Source organism: Macaca thibetana, chromosome 19, assembly GCF_024542745.1.
Source record: "Macaca thibetana thibetana isolate TM-01 chromosome 19, ASM2454274v1, whole genome shotgun sequence".
Lineage (NCBI taxonomy): Eukaryota > Metazoa > Chordata > Mammalia > Primates > Cercopithecidae > Macaca > Macaca thibetana.
The window spans coordinates 7,701,177-7,722,746 of NC_065596.1; the positions used below are offsets into that span (position 1 = coordinate 7,701,177).

General features: G+C 56.4%; 2 protein-coding genes across 5 annotated transcripts in view; one reads left to right on the plus strand and one right to left on the minus strand.

Annotated features, from left to right (window-relative positions):
- The window catches only part of SMIM7 (small integral membrane protein 7), a 357,382-nt gene that overhangs the window by 128,007 nt on the left and 207,805 nt on the right, over positions 1-21,570 (plus strand). Inside the window, exon 1 of one of the 3 annotated variants that reach the window (XM_050769890.1) lies at positions 13,693-13,696. The exons of the other annotated variants lie outside the window; for them this stretch is intronic. The gene's annotated coding sequence lies outside the window, so the exon portion shown is untranslated. Of the gene's footprint in view, positions 1-13,692; positions 13,697-21,570 lie in introns of those variants that run through there. 3 annotated transcript variants of the gene reach the window in all.
- Positions 2,308-21,570, minus strand: part of SIN3B (SIN3 transcription regulator family member B) — a 51,001-nt gene continuing 31,738 nt past the window's right edge. Inside the window, exons 9-20 of one of the 2 annotated variants that reach the window (XM_050769464.1) lie at positions 18,767-18,974; positions 18,347-18,442; positions 17,528-17,644; positions 16,072-16,310; positions 15,158-15,341; positions 11,614-12,229; positions 10,282-10,451; positions 6,364-6,537; positions 6,017-6,109; positions 4,981-5,075; positions 4,229-4,436; positions 2,308-4,123 (exon numbers count right to left, since the gene is read on the minus strand). In XM_050769464.1, the coding sequence (XP_050625421.1) occupies positions 3,893-4,123; positions 4,229-4,436; positions 4,981-5,075; positions 6,017-6,109; positions 6,364-6,537; positions 10,282-10,451; positions 11,614-12,229; positions 15,158-15,341; positions 16,072-16,310; positions 17,528-17,644; positions 18,347-18,442; positions 18,767-18,974 (2,431 nt within the window). In that variant the 3' untranslated portion in view covers positions 2,308-3,892. The remainder of the gene's footprint in view (positions 4,124-4,228; positions 4,437-4,980; positions 5,076-6,016; positions 6,110-6,363; positions 6,538-10,281; positions 10,452-11,613; positions 12,230-15,157; positions 15,342-16,071; positions 16,311-17,527; positions 17,645-18,346; positions 18,443-18,766; positions 18,975-21,570) is intronic. The other variant, XM_050769465.1, reaches the window with a different exon arrangement.

Genomic DNA, 21,570 nt, shown 5'->3' on the forward strand with positions numbered 1-21,570 from the left:
ATTGAGCACACTCAGACCCACCGGACTCAACATCTAAAAACTGGGCCTAGAGGCCGGGCGCAGTGGCTCATGCCTGTAATCCCAGCACTTTGGGAGGCCGAGGCAGACGGACCATGAGGTCAGGAGATCGAGACCATCCTGACTAACATGGTGAAACCCCATCTCTACTGAAAATACAAAAAAAAAAATTAGCCGGGTGCGGTGGTGGGCGCCTGTAGTCCCAGCTACTCAGGAGGCTGAGGCAGGAGAATGGCGTGAACCCGGGAGGTGGGGCTTGCAGTGAGTCGAGATTGCACCACTGCACTCCAGCCTGGGCGACAGAGCAAGCCTCCGTCTCAAAAAAAAATAAATAAATAAAATAAAAGTTGGGCCTAGAATAAAGACAGCACTTGACTTTTACACACACTTTAAAAACGGGGTGGGTTAGCGTGAAGCAGGCTTACAATGGTGTGAAAGCAGGGATACAGAGGCAGGACAAAGACAGTTCATCAAATTGTAACAGGTTCATAACTCAGGATTACACATGACTCTTGCTATGCAACCCAGATGGCCATTATCTAGGTTTGCCCTAGTGCCTAGCATGGCTTATTCCGCGGCCATCACTATGGCACCCAGGTGGCTATATCTCAGGCCTGCTCACATGGTTTATGACCTTCACTGCTTAGATAAAACAGAATACTTGAAGTCACTAGTTACAGAGAACAGGAATCTATAAACTCATACCCTAAAACAAAGGAAAATCTTTCTTCTCCGTGTTGAGGGAGTGCTGGGAGAGGCTCCAGAGCACATTCCTTTGTGTCTTGGCTTCTTAGTATTATTAAGACTTTTCCTGGGTCTGGGCTGTGCCCGTTGCTGCCTCTGGGACAAGTCAGCCTAATATAGGAAAGATTAATTCTTTTTAATTTTTTCTTTCTTTAATTTCCCCCCTCAGTAGGGGTTCCTGAGACCCTCAGCCACCTCCACATACTTGAAGGAGGTGGAAGGGGAGGTGCTGGACATACAGCGGCTTTATTAACGCTGCTGTTCTATCTCTGGGTAATGAACGTGGCTCACAGCCACACACCTCTATGACCTCACCTCTCCGTGGGTCAGGGGGTCCGGCCTGGCATGTTGGGTCCTTGGTTCAGGGTCAAATGAGGCAGAGATCAAGGCGTCAGCTGGGCTGTGTCCTTATCTGCTGCTTGGGGGCCTTTTCTGGGCTTAGGTGGACTTGGGCAGAATTTGGGTCCTGGTGGTAGTGGTGGCTCTGAGGTCCCACTTGGCTCTTGGAGGCCACTCTCTGTCCCTTGCCATGGGGTCCCCTCCCCAGCACAGTGGAGACATCCTCAGGGCCAGCGAGGGACCTCTCTCATCTCATATCACCTTGTCAAGGCCACGGGCCCTGCCTACTTGAGGGCAGTGGACCCCTCAGGGCGGGGCCACCTTGGAGATCTGCTCTTTGTTCGCTCTCCTGGTACAAGCACGGCCTTTTCCAGTCCCTGCAGCACTTCTGACCAAGGAAAGCCAGTCTGGGGGCCCAGAGAGGACCCTGGGCATCCCCAGCTGTGGGATCGAGGCAGAAGGAAACAGGGCAGCCTCCAGTCTGGCTTGCCACACTCCCCGGGAGCCCTGACCCTCTGGTGGGGGTGGGGGTCAGAACTGCCAGGGAAGCTCGGGTGTGCAGGGAGCACATGGGTCCTTGGGAGGCAGCTATGGCCCTTCGGGGAGGTTGGGGAGGACAGTCCCTGCAGAGGATGGAGGAGCCCATACTGAAGGGGAGGGGCTGGCCACTTCTGCCTTGGAACCCTCTAGGCATGTCAGCCAGGGGACATAGCAGAGCTGGGGGCTTCTGCTACCCGGAGGCAGGTGTGCGGCCTGGGACACAGACAGGGGGCAGGAGATGAGGAGAAAATGATGGTGAAAGCCAGGAGGTGGGTGGGCCCCATGGAGTATGGAGGGTGGCCGTGTGGGGCGGGTGGGCAGGCGCAGGCCTGGATGGACAGGTTGGGCATGGGAAGCTTAGAGCAAACACCATCATCTTTAAATTGGGTTCTGCATGAGAGACACTCAGGGGAAGGAGACGCTTCTAATTCCCACTAAATGTGCATATGGAGTTGGAAAAGAATATTCTAGAAGACACTCCCATGTCGCAGCGGTGCAGGTGCAGGGTGTGAGATGATCTTGGTTCGAGGTGGGCTTCGACTCCCCTGGGCCCGGGTGGGCACACCCAGCCACCCCTTGCTCCCGTGGGTCCCGCCCACTGACCTGGTGGCAGGAAGTCGGCAAGGCTCTCGAAGGAAGAGACCAACATACCCTCATGGCTTGATGTCAATATTCAATTTTTAACTTTAATGTGCAAATAAATAGAAAAGGAAAACTACATTCAAAACAGCTGCAAAGGAAGGACAAGCCCCAGAACAGAAATTCCTCAAGAACGGAAAAGAGGCGCTCCCTAGAAGCATGCGGGGATGGGAATACTGAAAGGAGGAGCTCGGCGGGGTCTCCGGCTGCACCCAGGGCCCACGTGGCTCTGCCCGAGACGACCGTGGGCCTGGTGCAGGAATCCTGATGGCAAGTTCCCTTCTTAGAAAACCGGGACGCGTACAAAGTGCCTGCGTGACACTTGGGGAGCGGGGGCGGGGACCCCAGGAGGACGGGCCGGCCTCGGAATCGCCCAGCCTGGAGTCAAAGGCGTCCGGAGCCTCCAGGTTCCACAGGGAACTTCTAGAAACGCATCTCCACTTCCTGGAAACTTGAGTCCAGCTGTTGCAGGACGGTGAGGGTGGTGGTTATTCTGGGCCCACTGGTGCACAGGGGCCAGGGCCAGGGGCTCTCACAGTGGGGGGAGAGAGGCCTGGAGAACCGATCCCCAGCCCCAGTCACTTGGGATTCTTGGCACTGAAAGCCTTGGATGCCTTCATGGGACAGTTGCCTCAGCCCCTCACGAAAGGATAACAGCGATCCCTGGAGTGGCCATGTGGGTCCCGGGGTAGGCAGACGGATGGGGCTCCGTGGGTGGTGGGTGGGACTGTCAGGGCAGCTCTTGGAGTTCCACAAAAGGAGATCTCAGCCCCAGGGAGCTGCGGGACTTGGCTGCTGCAGAAATAACAACCACTAAGAGCGAAAAGAATAAATATCTGTGCGTGTACACATACACCTAGGGTACCCACTGCATGAACTCGACCGGGCCCGCCGCCCCACAACGGGGTGGTGCCAGCTCTGCAGGAACACTTCTGTGGGAACGCTGGCTGGGGTCCCTCCCCTTGTGGCCCCAGAGTCCAGCTGCTGGAGTTGGGGTTGGGTGTCTCTTATCCAGAGCGGGGTCTCCCGAGGCACTGCCCACCTACTCCAGGTCTTGACTTCAAAGTGGGATCCCAAAGGTTTGGCTAAAGGGTTCTTCTCACTTCCAAAGTGACTGAGGGCCTGAACACCAGCCGGGCAGAGCTGATGCCCAAACCCTCAGGTGACATTTCTGACAGCTCTGAGAATATTCTAGAAGGACTCACTTTTCAAGCAAGCCTACCCAGGGCTCAACTCCTTCCTTGTCAGGGTCTCTTGGACATGGACCCCCTCCAAAGTGCAGGCCTCAAGAGGGCTGTCACCTGTGACTTTTCCAAGACACGGTAAGAACATAGGGCAGGGGCCACCCGCCTGCCAGGGATTTGGCACATGTGACGGACAGGGACGCAAACGTGATTGCTTGCTCCTCGGCCAGCACGTCCACCCGCCCCTGTGGTGGGGCTGAGCCCCAGGGCTCGGGTGCAGGTAGCTCAGGTTTGGCACACGGCAGGCCCACAGGAGACCGGGTGCGGCGTCCTGCCCTGGAGTGCGCTGTCCGGCAGCAGAGGGGCTGGGAGATGCCTCTCAGGTCGTTCAAGAAAACGGCCCCAACGCAACCAAGGCCGAGGGCACGTCAGGGTGAGGCCGGGCGGCGGCTGTACTGCACGCGGTAGCGGGTCACGGGCAGGCCGTGCACGTGCACCGTCTCACACAGCGTCTTGCAGGGTACCATGTCCTCATCCTCTTCACCCATCAGCCAGTCCTGCACCAGGCTGGCCGCCTCCACTGTCACGTTGTCCTCCAGCCAGCGGCTGTGCCACTCCTCAAAGTGCTGGTGGTGGCGAAGCAGGACCAGGGGCTGCACCTGTTGGAGAGGCCGGTGTCAGGGCGGCTGAGGGTTGGACCCCCAGGGCCCCAGAACTTGGGGTGAGGAGGGGGGTGTAGGGGCAGCCCAGGCCTCCCCTGGCACCTGCTTGGCCCGGCAGAGGGTTCCGCGACGGTACATGTAGTCCTCGGAGTTCACGATGAACACCATCTTGTGGGTGCTGAGCTTGAAGCGGCAGTCCACGTCACAGGCACTCTCCACGCCCACCAGCCGCTTCCAGGAGCTCCTGGCCTCGCCGCGCAGGGCCCGCGCCTGCTCGCTCTGCCACCGGCGGCGGAACTTCTTGAGGTTCCTGGGGGTGAGAGGAGGTGGAATGGACTCTGGCTCGCTCTCGGCATCGTGAGAGGATTTGCAGGCTGGGAAGCCCCTAGGCCTGGGACCATCAGATGTGCTACCTCCCAGGGGTCCACAGAAAAGCAAATGGAAACAAGAAGAAACGCCCCCAGATCTGAACACCACCAGCGGCCCCCACTGGTCCCAGGGGCGCCATCCTAGCCCAACCTGAGTTGGTCCAGGGTCCTGCCACAGCCACCTGCCTCTGGCCTGGCCCCACCAGCTCTGGCAGTGTCTCCCTCCAGGCCGGGCATTCGCTCTTCCGCCCACTGTCACATTGTAAGGTTGGCCCCTCCCCTCGTACCCCTCACCATCCTGGGGTTACTAATCCCTCCTCTGCAAACCACAAGCCTCAAAAGGGCAGGGCCCACCTCAGCACACAGCAGGTGCCTACTAAGTGTTCCCAGCCAGAGAATGTGCCATGGTCCAGCCCCCGTCAGGACAAAGGGGACACTCCCTGGGCCCACAGGAAGGAACGGAGCATGCATCTCAGGGCCTCTCACCTCTGCAGGAACACGGGTTTCAGGAGGAAGCCCTCGGTGGGTGAGCTGGATGCGCCCTCGGTCCCCACATACTGCTCCACGTACCGAGCCAGGTGCTGGAGACGGGGAGAGACACAGCCCGTGACGCCCCACAGCAGGGCCATGGCCACTCTCACTCTAGACCCTGAGTTCAGGAGCTCACAGGGCTTCTGTGCCCCCTATTCCCAGAGCATGAGGAGCGCCGCTGAGGAGGACTCCGATCCCTGACGGAGACCCTCCCGGACTATAGCTCTCAACAGAGGACCCAGCGACAGCGGGACTCACACAAACAGGCCACAGTGAGGGGTGCCAGAAGCCCCCAGAAGCTGGAAGAACCTCTGGCAGGAGCACGGCCTGGCCCACACTGTGGCTGTGGACTGCTGACCCCCAGGACGTTGAGGGAACAGACTTCTGTTGTTTGAAGTCACGTGGTTTGCGGTCACTGCGGTGGCAGCCCCAGGAAATGAATGGAGTTGGCCAGCTGAGTAATGTGCACACACACTGGACCCGCCAGCAGGTGCTGGGAGCTGCAGGCCCCAGTGACCACCCTGGGGGCACACACGGGTCAATGCCTCACTGTCACCAGGATGCAGGAGGTGAGCAGGAAACATCTGTCCCCACAAAAATTGTGACTGGGAGCTGGGGCCAGGTGGCTCCTCTGCTGGGGATTAGGATCAGGATGCAGCCCTGACACGGGAGGTGCAGAGGTCAGCCACGGGGATGCCCTGCGTGGGAGTCGGGGGCCAGGGAGAGGTGGCCTGGCTCCCCTCCTGCCCTGGGATGCACCTGCTGGCTCAGGAGGAGCGGTCTGCTCTTTGGAGAGGGGGCACAGAAGACAGCCTGGTGGGGGAGCAGGGAGGGAGGCAACCCCACCCACCAGGCCTCAAGCAGAGCCTGCCGTCTGCAGAGGGAGGATCTCTGGATGCTGCGCAGCCCGCGCTTGGCTGGTGGGAGCCCCATGCTGCTGCCCTCAGGCGCTCCCTGGTGTGCGTGGCACGGCCTGGGGCCAGGGCCTCACCTGGACCTCCACAGGGTCCTCCGTCTGGGCCTCCTCGGTGTCCAGGAGCTCGATGGTCATGATCACCTGCCCTTTGCGCTGCAGGAACATCACCTGCGGAGCAGGGACGCCGACAACCTCAACTGCTGGGACAGCCCAGCCGGCACAGCGCAGGCTCGCAAGGCCACCCGCCACCCACCTTTGCCACCCTTCCAAAGCCCTGACGCTTCCTGTAGGTCAATGGTACCTCCCGGGCTCTGCAGCAGGGCCGACGTCCCAGCCGCTGAACCAGGGTCCACCCAGGACCGAGTCCAGAGCTGAGTGAGTGGCTGGGCCTCCCGGCTTGTAAGCCCCAGGCCTCCTCTCACCTTGAAGCAGTTCTCGTCGGCCATGCAGCGCTCGGCCTTCCACTGGTAGCTGGTCTCCCTGGCGGCGCGGACGCAGCGGGAGGACAGGTTCCCACCGGCAGCGCCCCGCTTCTTCTCATTCAGGTAGAGCTCTACCACCTTCAGGCAGACGTCGTCGCTCACGAGGTGGTGCAACTGGCAGGAGGAAAGCAGGTGGTGTGGCCACCCTGCCTCCTGCAGGAGCCCCCATCTCACCCACGGAGGAAGTTGGCAAAGGCCAGAAACAAGTCAGGATGGAGACTGCAAGGCACAGGGATGAAGACCAGGATCCTGACAGGCTGTGTGCAGGCCAGGGCAGACCAGATCAAAACCATACCAGACCAGACCAAACCAGACCAAGCCAGACCAGACCAAACCAAAACAGACCAGACCAGATCAAACCAGACCAAATCAGACCAAACCAGACCAGACCAGATCAGACCAGACCAGATCAGATTAGACCAGACCAGACCAGATCAGACCAAACCAGACCAAACCAAAACCAACCAAACCAGACCAGACCAAAACCAGACCAGACCAGACCAAAACCAGACCACACCAAACCAAAACCAAACCAAAGCAGACCAGACCAAATCAGACCAAATCAAAACCAAACCAGACCAGACCAGATCAGACCAGACCAAAACCAGACCAGACCAAAACCAAACCAAACCAGAGCAAAATCAGACCAGACCAAACCAGACCAAATCAAAACCAAGCCAAACCAAACCAGATCAGATCAGACCAGACCAGACCAAAATCAGACCAAATCAAAAGCAAACCAGACCAGACCAGATCAGACCAGAGCAAATCAGACCAAAACCAAACCAAAACAAACCAGACCAACATCAGACCAGACCAAACCAGACCAAACCAAAACCCAACCAAACCAGACCAGACCAGATCAGGCCAGACCATACCAAAACCAGACCAGACCAGGCTAGACCAGGTCAGACCAGGTCAGACCAAAACTAGACCAGACCAGGCCAGACCAGACCAAAACTAGACTAGACCAGACCAGACCTGAACAAAACAGACCAGGCCAGATCAGACCAAGCCAGACCAGCAAACCCTGTGTGCGTGTGAGAAACACATAGAAAAGACACGTAAAAAAATGTTCCAAAGCAAACCCTGGAATGAGCTGAAGGTGGTATGAGTGCAGGCTGTTCCTTTCCCCTAAATGCTTGGATGTAAATACACTGCTATTCCTTTCACCTTTGCACTGAAGAAGGAAGGAATGGAAACAGCAGGGGTTGTGGGGCAGACAAGGCTGGTGTGAAACACCCGCTTGCACAGCCCAGGCCCTGGTCAGGGGACCACACTGCCTGGGGGTTCCGTGTGCAGCTTTGGTGAATGGATACAATACCACCTGGACACGCACAGGTTTCAGACAGCACCTGGCACACAGCAGGTGCCCACTGAATGCCTACTGCTACTGCTGAAAAACAGCAACGCTAATTTTTAAGATAAAGGGAGGCAGAGTCCAGACATGGCCTCGAGGCAGGTTACAAACAGCATGGAGGGGCCCGCGGTGAGCACCTGGCCCAGTGAGCTACAGGTGGGGTTTGGTGAGGCCACAGCCAGGACAGCAGGGCAGCACGAGGCTCTGACTACGGCTCCAGCCAGACAGCCCATTTTCATTGCTTTGTTTTTAACAGGTTCTAGAGGAGATGTTTATGGAAGCGGGAGATTCTTTTAAAGCACTAATCAATGCTTTCCATAAACCATTTGGTCCAATCTCCTGGTGCCACAAGCAAGGCTGCTGTCCCCAAAGCCATGGCCCATGAGGGGTGCCCGGCCTGGGAGGGCAGACTGCCAGGCCCCGGCATCCCCCTCATCGCTGCCCCAACACCGTGCGCTGGGCCCTGGGCGTTCTCTCTCCAGGCTGCCCCATGCGTGTCTCCCTCACTGGGGGAGCGGCCACTGCTGTGGACGGTGATGGGCAGGGACCTGTTTCGGGCACACAGAGGGAAAGTGGAGGAGGCTTAAGTGACGGTGTCGGAACGCAGCTGTGGGTTTCACGAAGTCCTTGTGGCCAGACATAGAAATCCTCCCAGTCACCAACAAGGCAGACTCGACGGAAACAGGCACAAACACCGTGGACAGCTTTCCAAGAGAAAAGATGTCCCAACGGCCATGAAAGGACAAGGCCCCAACCACACACATGAGCCATCAGGGAAATTTAATGTGAGCCCACCGAGATTCGAACAGCTCCCAGCTGATGGAGAGACGCCCCAGGGAGGACACGGAGTGCGGCCTGGCACAGCAATGGTAGGAGTGATCCAGGAAACTGAAAGTTTCCATCAGTGAGACACACCTCTCTCTGCCTCACCCCAAGGGCAGCAGCAGAAATGTACATGGACGGCCACGAGACGCGCCCACGGGGCACCACCCATGCCTGTCCTCAGGAGACAGGTGGACGGAGTGGGGGTCGTTCCTGGGAATCCTTGGCTGGTTGATCTCAACACAGGAATCTCACAGAATGACACTCCCAGGATGCAGCCGGGCACTGTGTGCTTCTGTTAACACACGGCTCAAGACCAGGATCTACCTCTGTGTAGAAATCAGGGTTGTGATGCCGGGTGCCGTGGCTCACGCCTGCAATCCCAGCACTTTGGGAGGCAGAGGCAGGCGGATCACCTGAGGTCAGGAGTTCAAGACCAGCCTGGCCAACATGGTTAAACCCCTCCTCTACTAAAAATACAAAAATTAGCCGGGTGTGGTGGCATGCACCTGTAATCCCAGCTACTTAAGAGGCTGAGGCAGGAGCACTGCTTGAACCCAGGAGGCAGAGGTTGCTGTGAGCCGAGATCGCGCCATTGCACTCCAGCCTGGGTGACAAGAGCAAAACTCTGTCTTAAAAAAAAAAAAAGAAGAAGAAGAAATCAGGGTTGTGAGTGTCCATGGGTGGCAGGTGGCTGGGTAGGGACACAGGGGCAGGGGTTCTTTTGATGAAAGCCCATCCATCTGCCCCCTTCAAATTTGGGAACTTTTCTGCGTGTGTATTTTACTTGCATTAAGCAGTCTTTAAAACCTGGAAGGAAACATCCTGTCTGAAATGCTTCTTGTAACTGTGTCTGGGGGGGAGAGTAATGGCATTATTTTTTTCCAGCTTTTTTCCCGCTTTATGACGAACAGCCTTACTGGGTGACCAGGAAACAGAGGTCACCATGAACAATGACTCTGGCAGAAACCAAGCAGGACCCACGTCCTGGAACCACACCCAGCTCGTCTGGGATGTCTGCTGTTTATGTTTACGTGACCGGTTTCCTTGCGTTGACATTCAGCGGGGGCCGGGTTTTTGCTACTACTAAAACCAACGCGGATGAACACCGCTACTCCCACCCTCCCCCAGGATAAGTGGGTTAAGGTTTTTTCCATGTTGTCAATTTATCCTCAAGAACGGTTTGTCAACAGGAACTCAGAACAAAAACCTGTACACAAATATTCAGAGCAGCAGTGCTCACAATCTCTGTAAGGCAGCCACAGCCGAGACGGAGAAACGAAACGTAGCTACCCATGCAACTGACTACTACAGAGCCATAAATAGGAATGAAGCACGAGGGAAATCCAGAGGCAGAAAGCAGATGACTGGATGTCAGGGGCTTGGGGCAGGGGAATGGGGAGTGGCTGCTGATGGGGATGGGGTCTCCTTTTGGAAAGATGAAATGTTCTGGAACTAGACAGAGGTGGTGGTTGCACAATATTGTGAACGTACTAAATGTTACCAAACTGAACATCCAAATGGGTAATTTCACATTATGTAAATTTTGTCTCGATTAAGAAAAAACAGGATAGGTTTGCTGTGCCGACCACGGGCCCCCTTCCCAGGTGGGAGTGAAGTGACGGCAGGGCCATTTCCAGCGTCCTCAGGGGCGGCCCCGCCCCGGCCCGGCTCACCTGCCGCGCGATGTTCTGCACCAGCTTGTCCATGGTGAAGCCCACGTATGCGTGGATGGTGAACATCTCGCGCAGGGTGTCCTCGTACTGCGTGGGGTCAATGCTGCCCTCCAGCAGGCTCCGCACCATGTCCAGGAAGGCTGGGTAGTACTCCTCCAGCTCCACTTCACCTGTGGAGACACACCGCTTCATCCACATGCCTCCTGGAGTGCATAAAGCCACGCAGGCCAAGCTCTGGCACCACAGAGCCCCAACAAATGTCCCCGTGGGGCCCAGCAGCCCTCACCCGCCACCCCTGGGGCAAATCTGGGAATCACCAGGAAACCCAAGTAGCTGGCGTTCACTGCCACCCTCCCTGAGGCTGCCTAATCTGGCCGGCAACCCAGGGATGGCACAGAGAGTGTTGTGGAGCCAGGCATGGTGGCCCGTGCCTGTAATCCCAGCGCTTTGGGAGGCTGAGGCAGCCGGATCACCTGAGTTCAGGAGTTTGAGACCAGGTTGGCTAAAATGGTGAAAACCTGTCTCTATTAAAAATACAAAAAATTGGGCCGGGCACAGTGCCTCATGCCTGTAATCCCATCACTTTGGGAGCCTGAGGCAGGTGGATCACAAGGTCAGGAGTTTAAGACCAGCCTGGCCAAGATGGTGAAACCCCGTCTCCACTAAAAATACAAAAAAAATTAGCCGGACATGGTGGCAGGTGCCTGTAATCCCAGCTACTCAGAGGCTGAGACAGAGAATTGCTTGAACCTGGGAGGCAGAGGCTGCAGTGAGATCACACCACTGCACTCCAGCCTGGGCGACAGAGCAAGACTCCATTTCAAAAAAGAAATACAAAAAATCAGCTGGGCATGGTGGCGACCGCCTGTAATCCCAGCTACTTGGAAGGCTAAGGCAGGAGAACCACTTGAACCCAGGATAGTGGAGGTTGCAGTGAGCCGAGATCCCGCCACTATACTCCAGCCTGCGCAACAGCGCAAGACTCCATCTCAAAAAAAAAAAAAAAAAAAAAAAAAAAAAAGAAAGTAAAAGGGCACTGTGGAGCTGGGCCGTGACGGCTCCATGAGAAGGCCCATGAAAAACAAAGGTTCCCCGGTCAGGAGAGGGTGCTACACCCAGGACAGGTGCCAGTGCCGGCGGAGCCTGGGCGAGGGGTCCCTGAGACCTCTGTCTTATGCTGGCAACTTCCTGTTTGCAATTTCCCATCTGAAATCACAGAATTCTCTTAAAACGAAAAGCCAGGAAGAAAAGTAACAGGACATGTCAGATCATGAGCTGCGACCCCAAACCCCAGGCACCCCCCGGGGCCTCCGGCAGGCTTCGGAGCCTTACTGGGCTGCTTCAGCCGCAGCTCCATGGCGGGGTCGCTGCCCTTCTCCCTGCGGCCCTCACACAGCAGCTTCTCCCGTTCCTTCTCGGTCCGATACTCCAGGAGCTGCTTCTGCGCCTGGCGGTAGATCTTCAGCAGCCTGGAGCACAGGGTCTGGTGCAGGCGCAGGAAGAAGTACCAGTTGTTGTTGGCAAAGAAGAGGCTGTAGACGTCGTCCAGAGGCTTGTGTGGCGGTGGGGGTGGCGGGGGTGGCTGCTCAGTGGCCGGGGCATCCCCAAAGGCCCCCTTCTCCTCTGGGGGGCTACTGTGGGGTCCTGGCGCCGGCTTCTTCCGTTCGCTGGGGTCTGTGCTCTGCCCCTGGGGGCTGTCCCGGTCCTCGTCGGCTGACTCCTCAGAGGCGCCCAGGTCCAGCTGCTGAGAGAAGAAGAGGCTGGGCACGAACTGGTGCAGCAGCTGGTGGATGGTGCCCTGGTCCTCCTTCTGGATGGCCGGCTGCCGCTTCACGTAGTAGCTGATGAGCGCTGCTGCGTCCTCCAGGATCTGTCGGTCCTCGTACACGAAGATGAGGTGTGGCTCGCTAGAGGGGGCGCTGCGGCCCTCCGAGTGCTGCTCCTGGTGCTGTGGGGGAAAGGGCGGCCATGAGACGGAAAGCCACCCAGCACCCAGAGGACCCCCCGTGCCCGTTCACAAGTCGCTGTTAACTGGGCCACCAAGGTGGACGAGTGCTGCCCGGAGCAGGATGGGTGGCCAACGTCGGGGAGAGGCAAGGCCTGGGGGGCGGGTCGCTTGCCTCAACCTCCTGTGCAGCCCCACGTGCCCCTGGTTCCCTCTCCGGAAGCAAGGCAGACCCAAGTCATCCCGGGACCCAGTCGGAGGAGCCGAGAGGATTCTGAGATATGGGGCAGGGTTCACAGGGGGTCTGACAGCGTCAAGCCTGGGTCTGTCGCTCAGCCCAGCTCTAGGGCAGAATGGGGGCCCTGTGGCTCAGCATGGGGAAACCTCTGAGGCCGACCTCCTCCTACTGACAGCAACGGTGGCGCCTGATTCCAGCTTGACCGGGGCTGCCCATACCACGCTATCGATGAGGTCAAGGAGGCACAGGGTGAGCCGTGACCTCTCTGCCGCTGCCCTCCATCTACTACCCAGGAGGCCTGCAACTGCTCACATCTGAAGCCCTGCACGCCCATCGTCCCCAAGTCCCCACCTCCGCTGCTGTCACCCACCAGCCCCTGCACGTGCTTGCTACCACCGTCATGTCACCAGCCCTCCCACCAGCTCTCACCAGCCTGTTCCAACCGTTCTCCTCACTGGGTCCAGGGCGACTTGGCCCACAGGAGCATGGTCACCTCAACTAACACTCCTGAGGCACTGCCCCTCAGAAGATGCCAGCCCTTGGGGTGCCCCTCCATAGCCCCTCCAGCCTCACGGCCCCCAGGCTCCTTCCTGCGATGCTTCAGGGCGCCGAGCTCCCTCCTGTGTGTGTGGGGCCTTTGCACATGCCCATTTGCTCTCGCTCCCTGGAAAACCCTGTCCCAGGCTCACCCCTCCCCTTGGTCTTTATCCAGACCACGACTTTCATTCCCTCACACCGTTAAGACAATCACCCCTTCCTCCAGCCTCCCACACCACCGTCCTGGCACCCAGTGCCCAGCCCCAACCCCTCAGGGAGGGAGGCAGGGAGGCCGACGCACTGGGGCTCTTGGGGAAAGTGAGCATGGACGCCATCTCTGCAGGCTCCCAGGGGAAGGACCAGGTCTCCCAGCAGCCTGAGGTTTCCCTTCCTCCTCCCCTGCAGGGCAGCGTAGAGGCTGGTGGGGCCAAGCACGCTGAGCCGGTTCCTAGGAGTCTGCACGCTCAGCCCTGTTCCGGGCTCTTCAGTGTGACCTCCGCCCTCTGACCGCTTCCTAAGTCCCCCAGGTCTCATTTATGCCATAAACACTGAAAATTCCTTTACAGTCCCCTCTGAAGCACGATCCCCATGTCTGTGACCCGTAACCATGCTTTGTAAACTGTGTGATGGAATGGGGGTCTGACTTTGGAACTCATCAAGGACCTGCATGTGCAGAGATCTGTCAGGCCAGGGGGCCAACCTTGGTGCCCCTTGCCTCATCAGCCCCAGCCCCAGGGAGGGACCCAGGAACTCGGGGTCTCATTGGTGGATTTCCAGGGCTACTTCATCATCTGCACTTTGCAGACACTACAGACCCACAGAACCTATGCAGGGTCTTGGGCTTGGGGATCCGCCGAGGACTAGAGTGAGGAAGCCAGAGCGGCTGTGGGTAGGCCTGGGGCGAGGGTGGCCCATGGGGAGGGAGGTGGGAGGGAAGGGGGTCCCCACAGTCCCACAGGCTCTGGGAGAGGCCTTGGGCCAGCAGCCTGGCTCCTGTGGATTCCGTTTCTATATTGTAAAAGGAGCGACCGCTCACTGTGCAGTGACGGGAGCAAGACACCAAATCAGGTGAGGCACCACCCCCTGCCCAGGTGGGCACCAGGCTGACAATGCAACCCGTGCCGTGATCTGGGTACTGCCTGGGGAGCAGCGTGCCCTCCCCAGCCACCTCCTCAGAGTGTCCAAGGACCTTCCCGACAGCTGGCTGTCACTATGCCCAACACCCTGCCAAGCTTCCCCCTTCAGGATCCTGCAGGCAGGCACTCCCTACGCACAGCCACTAACAGGCCCAGTTCCTGGCAACCTGAGGGTCCCGCTGGCCTTGGTTCTGTAACTCAGGCCTTGTGAGCCTGCAGTGAGGACGTGCAGCCGAAAGCCTCGAACCCACTGACTCGGAGCCCTGGCCCCCTGCGACCAGCCCAGGCAAATGCAACCTCTTGTGCCTCGGTTTCCCCACTGGTAAAATCAGAATAATGATGCAAGCAGAGTCAGGTTCAGGAGTGAGGTCAGATGATATATGACTCCTTCTGCATTGCTAACACCAGTGCCGGGCACAGTCGGCAAGAAAGAAATGAAGGCTGCTGCCACCTGCCATCTAAGCTGAAGTCCGTCACTGTCCCACAGGAGGGACAGAGATTTCTCCAGACAACGGCAGAGTTGGCCGAGCACGGTGGCTCACGCCTGTAATCCCAGCACTTTGGGAGGCCGAGGCGGGTGGATCACAAGGTCAGGAGTTCAAGACCAGCCTGGCCAACATGGTGAAACCCCGTCTCTACTAAAAATACAAAAATTAGCCAGGTGTGGTGTCACGTGCCTATAGTCCCAGCTACTCGGGAGGCTGAGGCAGGAGAATCGCTTGAACCGGGGAGGTGGAGGTTACAGTGAGCTGAGATCGCACCACTGCACTCCAGCCTGGGCGACAGAGCGGGCGAGACTCTGCCTCTAAACAAACAAACAGACAATGGCAGAGTTGCTGGTTCTCCTAGGGCAGGCCGCAGGCTGGGCATCACAGAGACATGAACCCTCGCCTCGACACAGCCCTGAAAGGGCAATGCCGCTACCCCACCTAAGCACCAGGGAAACAGAGGCACAGACCTGGCGGTCGGGAGAGCCAGGATCCCACCCCCGCCAGCCAGCAGGGCTAGGGAAGGCTGTACCTCGTCGTAGACGCTCTCGATCTCGTTGAGCAAGCTCTTGGAGCGCAGGGCCTTGGTGTCATTCTGCTTGAAGTTCACAGCCTGGTGGTCGAGGGACTTGAGGTACGCCTTCTCATACTGCTCCCGCCAGATCTTGTTGAAGCCCTGCTGGGCCTCCCGCCACTCCTCTTCCTTGGCCTTCAGCCTGTGGGGAGAAGAGGGGTCAGCACCAGGGACAAGCCAGGGCATCCTCCCTGAAGCATCCCAGGGCTGGCCTGTCTTCCTCTGGGACTTGACTGGGGGCCCAGGATCCAAGCCCAGCCAGCTCCCAGCCTAGTCTATGCAGTGGGCTCTGTGCACGTCAGAGGAAGGGCGTGATGGCCTTACAGAGCCAATGTGGCCAGCTTCCTGGGTCCTCCGCCTCCTCCCAGGTACCCAGCACTCTCCGCATGGCTGCTAGCTCAGCCACTCAGGTCCCTTGCTCAGCTGTGAGTCCCAAGAGGAGAGGGACTGGGTCTGCCTCACTCAGCTGCGTAACCCCAGGGCCAAGCATTGCACCTGCCTTAAAGTGGCCACTTGATAAATACCTGTTCACTAGCACCAGATGGTGTCCGAGATGCAGCGTTAAATAAAATGCAAGCCACAGTGTAGTGGTTGCATCTGACTCTTAAAGCAGTTTAGATGTCTAGATGTGATTATGTGCAAGGTGGAAAGTCCTAGAAGGTCACAGTGCTCTCCTCTCAGGAGTGGGAGACTGGGAAATACAGGAAGCCAGCCCTAGGCCTGAGACCTCCCCTGGAGATTACCCCTGTTGACAAACAGCACTAACAAGCTCTCCAGGGGCTCCCTGCGGCACGGAAGGGAAGGGAAGGGAAGGGAAGGGAAGGGAAGGGAAGGGAAGGGAAGGGAAGGGAAGGCGGGATGCCGCAGGGCACCTTTTCAGGACAACAGGGACAGCGGTGACGGGGTTCTTCTTGAGGCTCTCGATGATCTCCGGGGCCTTGTCGCCATAGATGCGATAGATGGCACGGCGCTGGATCACCTCCGACGTGCCCCCGAGGGAGTCGTCCAGCCGGAACTTCTCCTGGTCTTCGGGCGCCATCCGAGAGAGCTTCTTCTGCACGCTTTCCAACACGCGGATCGTGGCCAGGTTCGTCTCCAGGACAACGTCTAACTATGGAAAGGAAGGCAGGAAGGGGTCAGCCACTGGGGAACTCAAGAGGCCTCAGGGAGGGGCCTGGGACCTCAGAGCGCAGAGGATTTTTGGAGGGGGGTGGTGTGTGTGTGTGTAGGAGACAGGGTCTTGCTCTGTCACCCAGACTGAAGTGCAGTGGCACAATTACAGCTCACTGCAGCCTCAACCTCCTGGGCTCAAACGATCCTCCCACCTTGGCTTCCCAAGTAGCTAGGAATATAGGTGTGCACCACCATGCCTGGCTAATTAAAAAAATTTATGGCCCGGTGCGGTGGCTCACGCCTGTAATCCTGGCACTTTGGGAGGCTGAGGCAGGCAGATCACAAGGTCAGGAGTTCGAGACCAGCCTGACCAACATGGTGAAACCCCGTCTCTACTAAAAATACAAAAATTAGCCAGGAATGGTGGTGTGTCTGTAATCCCAGCTACTCAAGAGGATCGCTTGAGGCCAGGAGTGTGAGACCAGCCTGGGGAACATAGTGAGACCTCATCTCTACAAAAAAAGTTAAAAAAACAACAACAACCTGGGCATGGTAGTGTGCACCTGTGGTTCCAATTACTCAGGAGGCTGAGGTGGGAGGATCATTTGACCCTGGGAGGTCAAGGCAGCAATGATCCATGATTGTGCCACTGCACTTTCAGCCTGGGAGACAGGGCAAGCAAAATAAATAAATAAATAAAAGTTTCTTTAACGTAATTTAAATTTATTTTTATTTTATTGCCCAGGGTGGAGTGCAGTGGCTTGATCTCGGCTCACTGCAGCCTCAGCCTCTCTGGCTCAAGCAATTCTCCTGCCTCAGCCTCCCGAGTAGCTAGGATTACAGGCACCCGCCACCAAGCCCGGCTAATTTTTGTATTTTTGGTAGAGATGAGGTTTCACCATGTTGCCCAGGCTGGTCTCAAACTCCTGAGCTCAAATGATCCACCTGCCTTGGCCTCCCAAAGTGCTGTGATTACAGGTGTGTGCCACCACACCCAGTCCAAACAAAATTTTTAAACAGAAAAAAAAAGTGCCATCTGGTAGCCAGCCCAGAGGCCAGCAAGACCCAGCAGGAAGCTTCCAGGAGCTGCTGGAATGTGCTGCAATCCCTGCTCCTAAAAGGAGACTGGCACAGTGGAGGAGGATCAGGACGCATGTCCTGTGGAGAAGGGGGACAGGCATGTGCCGGGGGGCCTGGCCACAGCAGCACACACACCTCGAAGCGCTCGTCCTCACAGCGGTGAAGTTGCTCCTCGTACGGTGTCTTCTTAGAGCTGACGAAGGTGGAGTCCTCAGACCAGGAGGGGAAGGAGACCCAGGTGTCATTCAGTACCTGCATCGAGAGGAAACGCCATGAACGGCGCTGCATGCCCCAGGAGCTAAGATTTACTGTTAGCCAGTGTACAAAGTACCAAGATACATAATACAATCCTGATTATATGATAGGCAACTGCCTTATACAAATGGGAAGGTGAATCAAGTTTTTAAGGGAAAACATGACTTTGGTCAAGTGAACACTCCCTTGGTATCCTGGGAGATTGGTTCCAGAACCACCCCTGGAGACCCAAATCCACAGATACTCAAGTCCCTGATGTCAAATGGAATCCTATTTGCATATAACCTATGCAAAATCATCTCTAGAATACTTATACCTAATGCAATGTAAATGCTGTGTAGATCATTGTTACACTGCATTCTTAAAATGTGGATTACGCTTTATTGCTGTACTGTTATTTTTTGGTTTCTCTCTCCCCACATATTTTCAATCCATGGTTAGTTGAAACCACAGATGAGGAACTTGCAGATATGGAGGGCTGATTTCATTTCGGATATTGGTAAATTTTCTCTGCAAAGGGTCAGAGAGCAACTATCTCAGACTTTGCAGGCCATCCCGGATGAATACTCAACTCTGCCTTTGTGGTGAGAAAAGCAGCCACAGGCAATATGTAAATGAATGGTTGTGTCTGTGTGCCAATAAAACTTTATTTACAAACACAGGCAGCGGGCCAGGGCCCATGGGCCAGAGTTTGCTGACCCCTGCACTATATCCTGGAATCCAGCAGGTACTCTTGAACTTGGACATGCAGTAATCGTCTGTCCACGAACCCTGGAGAAGTGTCCAATGGTCAAGCTAAACAGAAACACACTGAGGTCAGTGAGCCCGGGACGGAGCAGTATCATGGCAGCAATAAACCTAACTCAAATAACAGATGAATAAGTGAACTCCACATTATCCCTGACACTCTTGTGTTTTGCCAAAACTACCAGCAGGGTACAACACTGTTGTCTCTGCTCAGGTGGTTTTGCTGGGCCACATCCCAGCACCACCCATAACCCAACATTCAGGAGGGCTGAGCACACAGCATTTCATTCAAAACGGGGGTATTGGGTGTTTGCTGGGGAGGGGTGGGGGATGCACCATGTCAGCGAACATGTAAGCCCCAGGGAGCGCTACCTCCTTGCAGATGGCCGTCCTCCCGCTGCACTTGGGCTGCTGGTAGGTTTTGGGGAGTGCCCGGTAGCTGGATCCTATGCGCTTACAAGATGCATAGTCGATTTCCCGGCTTATCCCGTCCCCGGATCTGTCGCTCATGGGTGGCGCGAAGGACAGCTCTTTTACCCCTAGGAAGGACTTGAACTGTGCAAACAGCTCTGGAAATTTCCTTCAAAGATAAAGAAAAATGGTAACTGGTCATCCCTTGGGCCTTCTGAGAGGGATCTGGAGATTTTAGAATGGCTTCATGTGGACATTACAGCTTAAACAGAGTCAGAATTCAACATCATGGACGCAAATGAGAGGCGGAAGAATCCAATACACAGGAAGTCACTGCAAGTCCTGAGGTGTGTGAATGAATGGGCCTCCCACCCCTCTGTCACACACCAGGTCCCTTCCTGTGCCTATTGACCCCATACTCACAGGGAGGCTTTGAAATACACCAGAAAAGATGACTTGAACTGGCAGAAGCTGGAGCCCATGATGTTCCCTGACTGGAAGAGGCCAGGGAGCGGCAAGCCACAGCCAGTCTGCCCACTGCCTGTGTTTTGTTTGGTTTGGTATTTTTTTTTTTTTTTTAGAGACAGTGTCTCACTCTGTTGCCCAGGCTCAAGGGCAGTGGCATGATCTCAGCTCACTGCAACCTCAAACTCCTGGGCTCAAGAGATCCTCCCACCTCAGCCTCCTCAATAGCTGGGACCACAGGCATGTGCCACTACGCCCAGCTAATTTTTTTTTGTTTTTTTTTTGAGACAGAGTTTCACTCGTCGCCCAGGCAGGGGTGCAATGGCACAATCTCAGCTCACTGAAACCTCCACCTCCTGGGTTCAAGCTATTCTCCTGTCAGCCTTCCGAGTATCTGGGATTACAGGCACGCACCACCTGTAAATTTTGTATTTTTAGTAGAGATGGGGTTTCACCATGTTGGTCAGGCTGGTCTCAAACTCCTGACCTCCAGAAATTCGCCCGCCTCGGCCTCCCAAAGTGCTAGGATTATAGGTGTGAGCCACCATGCCCGGCCAATTTTAAAAATTTTTGTAGAGATGGGGTCTTGCTATGTTGTCCAAGCTGGTCTTGAACTCCTGGCCTCAAGCGATCCCTTTCACCTCAACCTCCCAAAGTGCTGGGGTGACAGGAGTGAGCCACCATGCCCAGCCATCCCATCGTAAATAAAGTTTCACTGGCCCACAGTCACGTCCACTTGTGTACGCACTGCCTGTGGCCTGCACAAGAGAGGTATGAATCATCTCCACATAGCCCGTCTGGCCCCTCAGAGATCAAGTTTGCCTATCTCTGATCTACAGTCTTCCCCTCTCATGAGGGAGACTCCTCTCTGTGAACCCCTCTCTGGACACATGCTTGAAAGTCATCAGGTCATGGCTGTGGTTGACGATAGGAAGGCTTTAATGCAAACGACTCTACAATGCCAACTGGATTTCTGTTTAAAATCAGATCTGGTGGTGTGTGCCCGGAATCCCAGCTACTCAGGAGGCCAAGATGGGAAGATCGCTTCAGCTCAAGAGTTTGAGACCAGCCTGGGCAACACAGCGGGACCCCGTCTCTAAGCAGTAACATCAGATCCTACAAAAAAAAAAAGGTGCAGTTACTTTGCTGGTGCCACAATCCTGCAGTCACCCAGCCACCCAGCCCACCCTCCCATAATGATGTCCCCCTCATTGATGTGGCCTCCGTCGTGCCACGTATTTAAGAACGCTATGCCAACTGCGCTCACAAGGAAAACCCACAAGCCAATGGAAACGTAGGGAGGAAAGATACCGACGAAAACGCTGCAGAGATGCCTGAGGCTACTGCTGGGATAAAAACACAAATCAGGATCGCTAGAAGGGAATGCTGAACCCAGTTCACCCGGCTGCCATGTGGCTGCCAGCTGCGAGGGGCAGTTCCCTGGGCCGTGTTCAGCCGCCCGGCCCAGCTGAGCACCTGACTGCAGGTTGAACACGCAGAGGAAAGCCACGTGGTGGTGAATGTTCCTAACCCAACCAAGCATTGTGTCAAGAACACGCAGAGGTCCGCTTTCATCCCAGACCTTGCTCCATACAGACCCTTCCCCTAACGCCCGTCCCTGTGTGAGTCTCTGCTGCCGAAACATGGAAACAAGAACAGCTGACTGTCCCGGCACTGACCATCTGCTCAGCATCTTGCCTTTCAGACTCTCGCCTTTCATGTTCCTTTTGTCTTCCCCTCTAACCTCCTGACAAACCCAGGAGGGAGGTATGGCCATTTTACAAAGACACTGAGGCTCGCTTGGCTAGTAGGAAGCTGAGTCCCAATTCCAACCCGGGGTGGTCATGGGCCCGCTGGGCGCAGGTGCCAACACCAGCTCCACACACAGCCCCTGGGGGCCCCCTGTCCCAGGTGGGACCCAGGCTCAGAGAGTGCTGGATTCTGAGCCCAGTGGAGGCGACTCAAGGTGAATGTGCATTCCACGTCCATAGAAAAGGCCCACCCGTGTGCCCACCACCCACGTCACAAACAGACCCCAGGAGCCCCCGTTTTGCCTGAGACTAGAGTAGCACCATCCTGCTCCGGGCTGTTCTTCAGGGCGATTACAGACCTTCAGCGGCCCAAGAAAGAAAACCCACTGAAAAGATCACCCCAACACGTGCATGCCTGGGACCACCAGGGAAAGGCCTTCTGATGAGCTCAGCTTGACCCGCGAGGGTCGTAACCTCAGGAGCATTTGATGTCAATACCACTGACAGGGAGGACTAGAGACAAACGCCCATCGTTTGAGACCCTGGTAA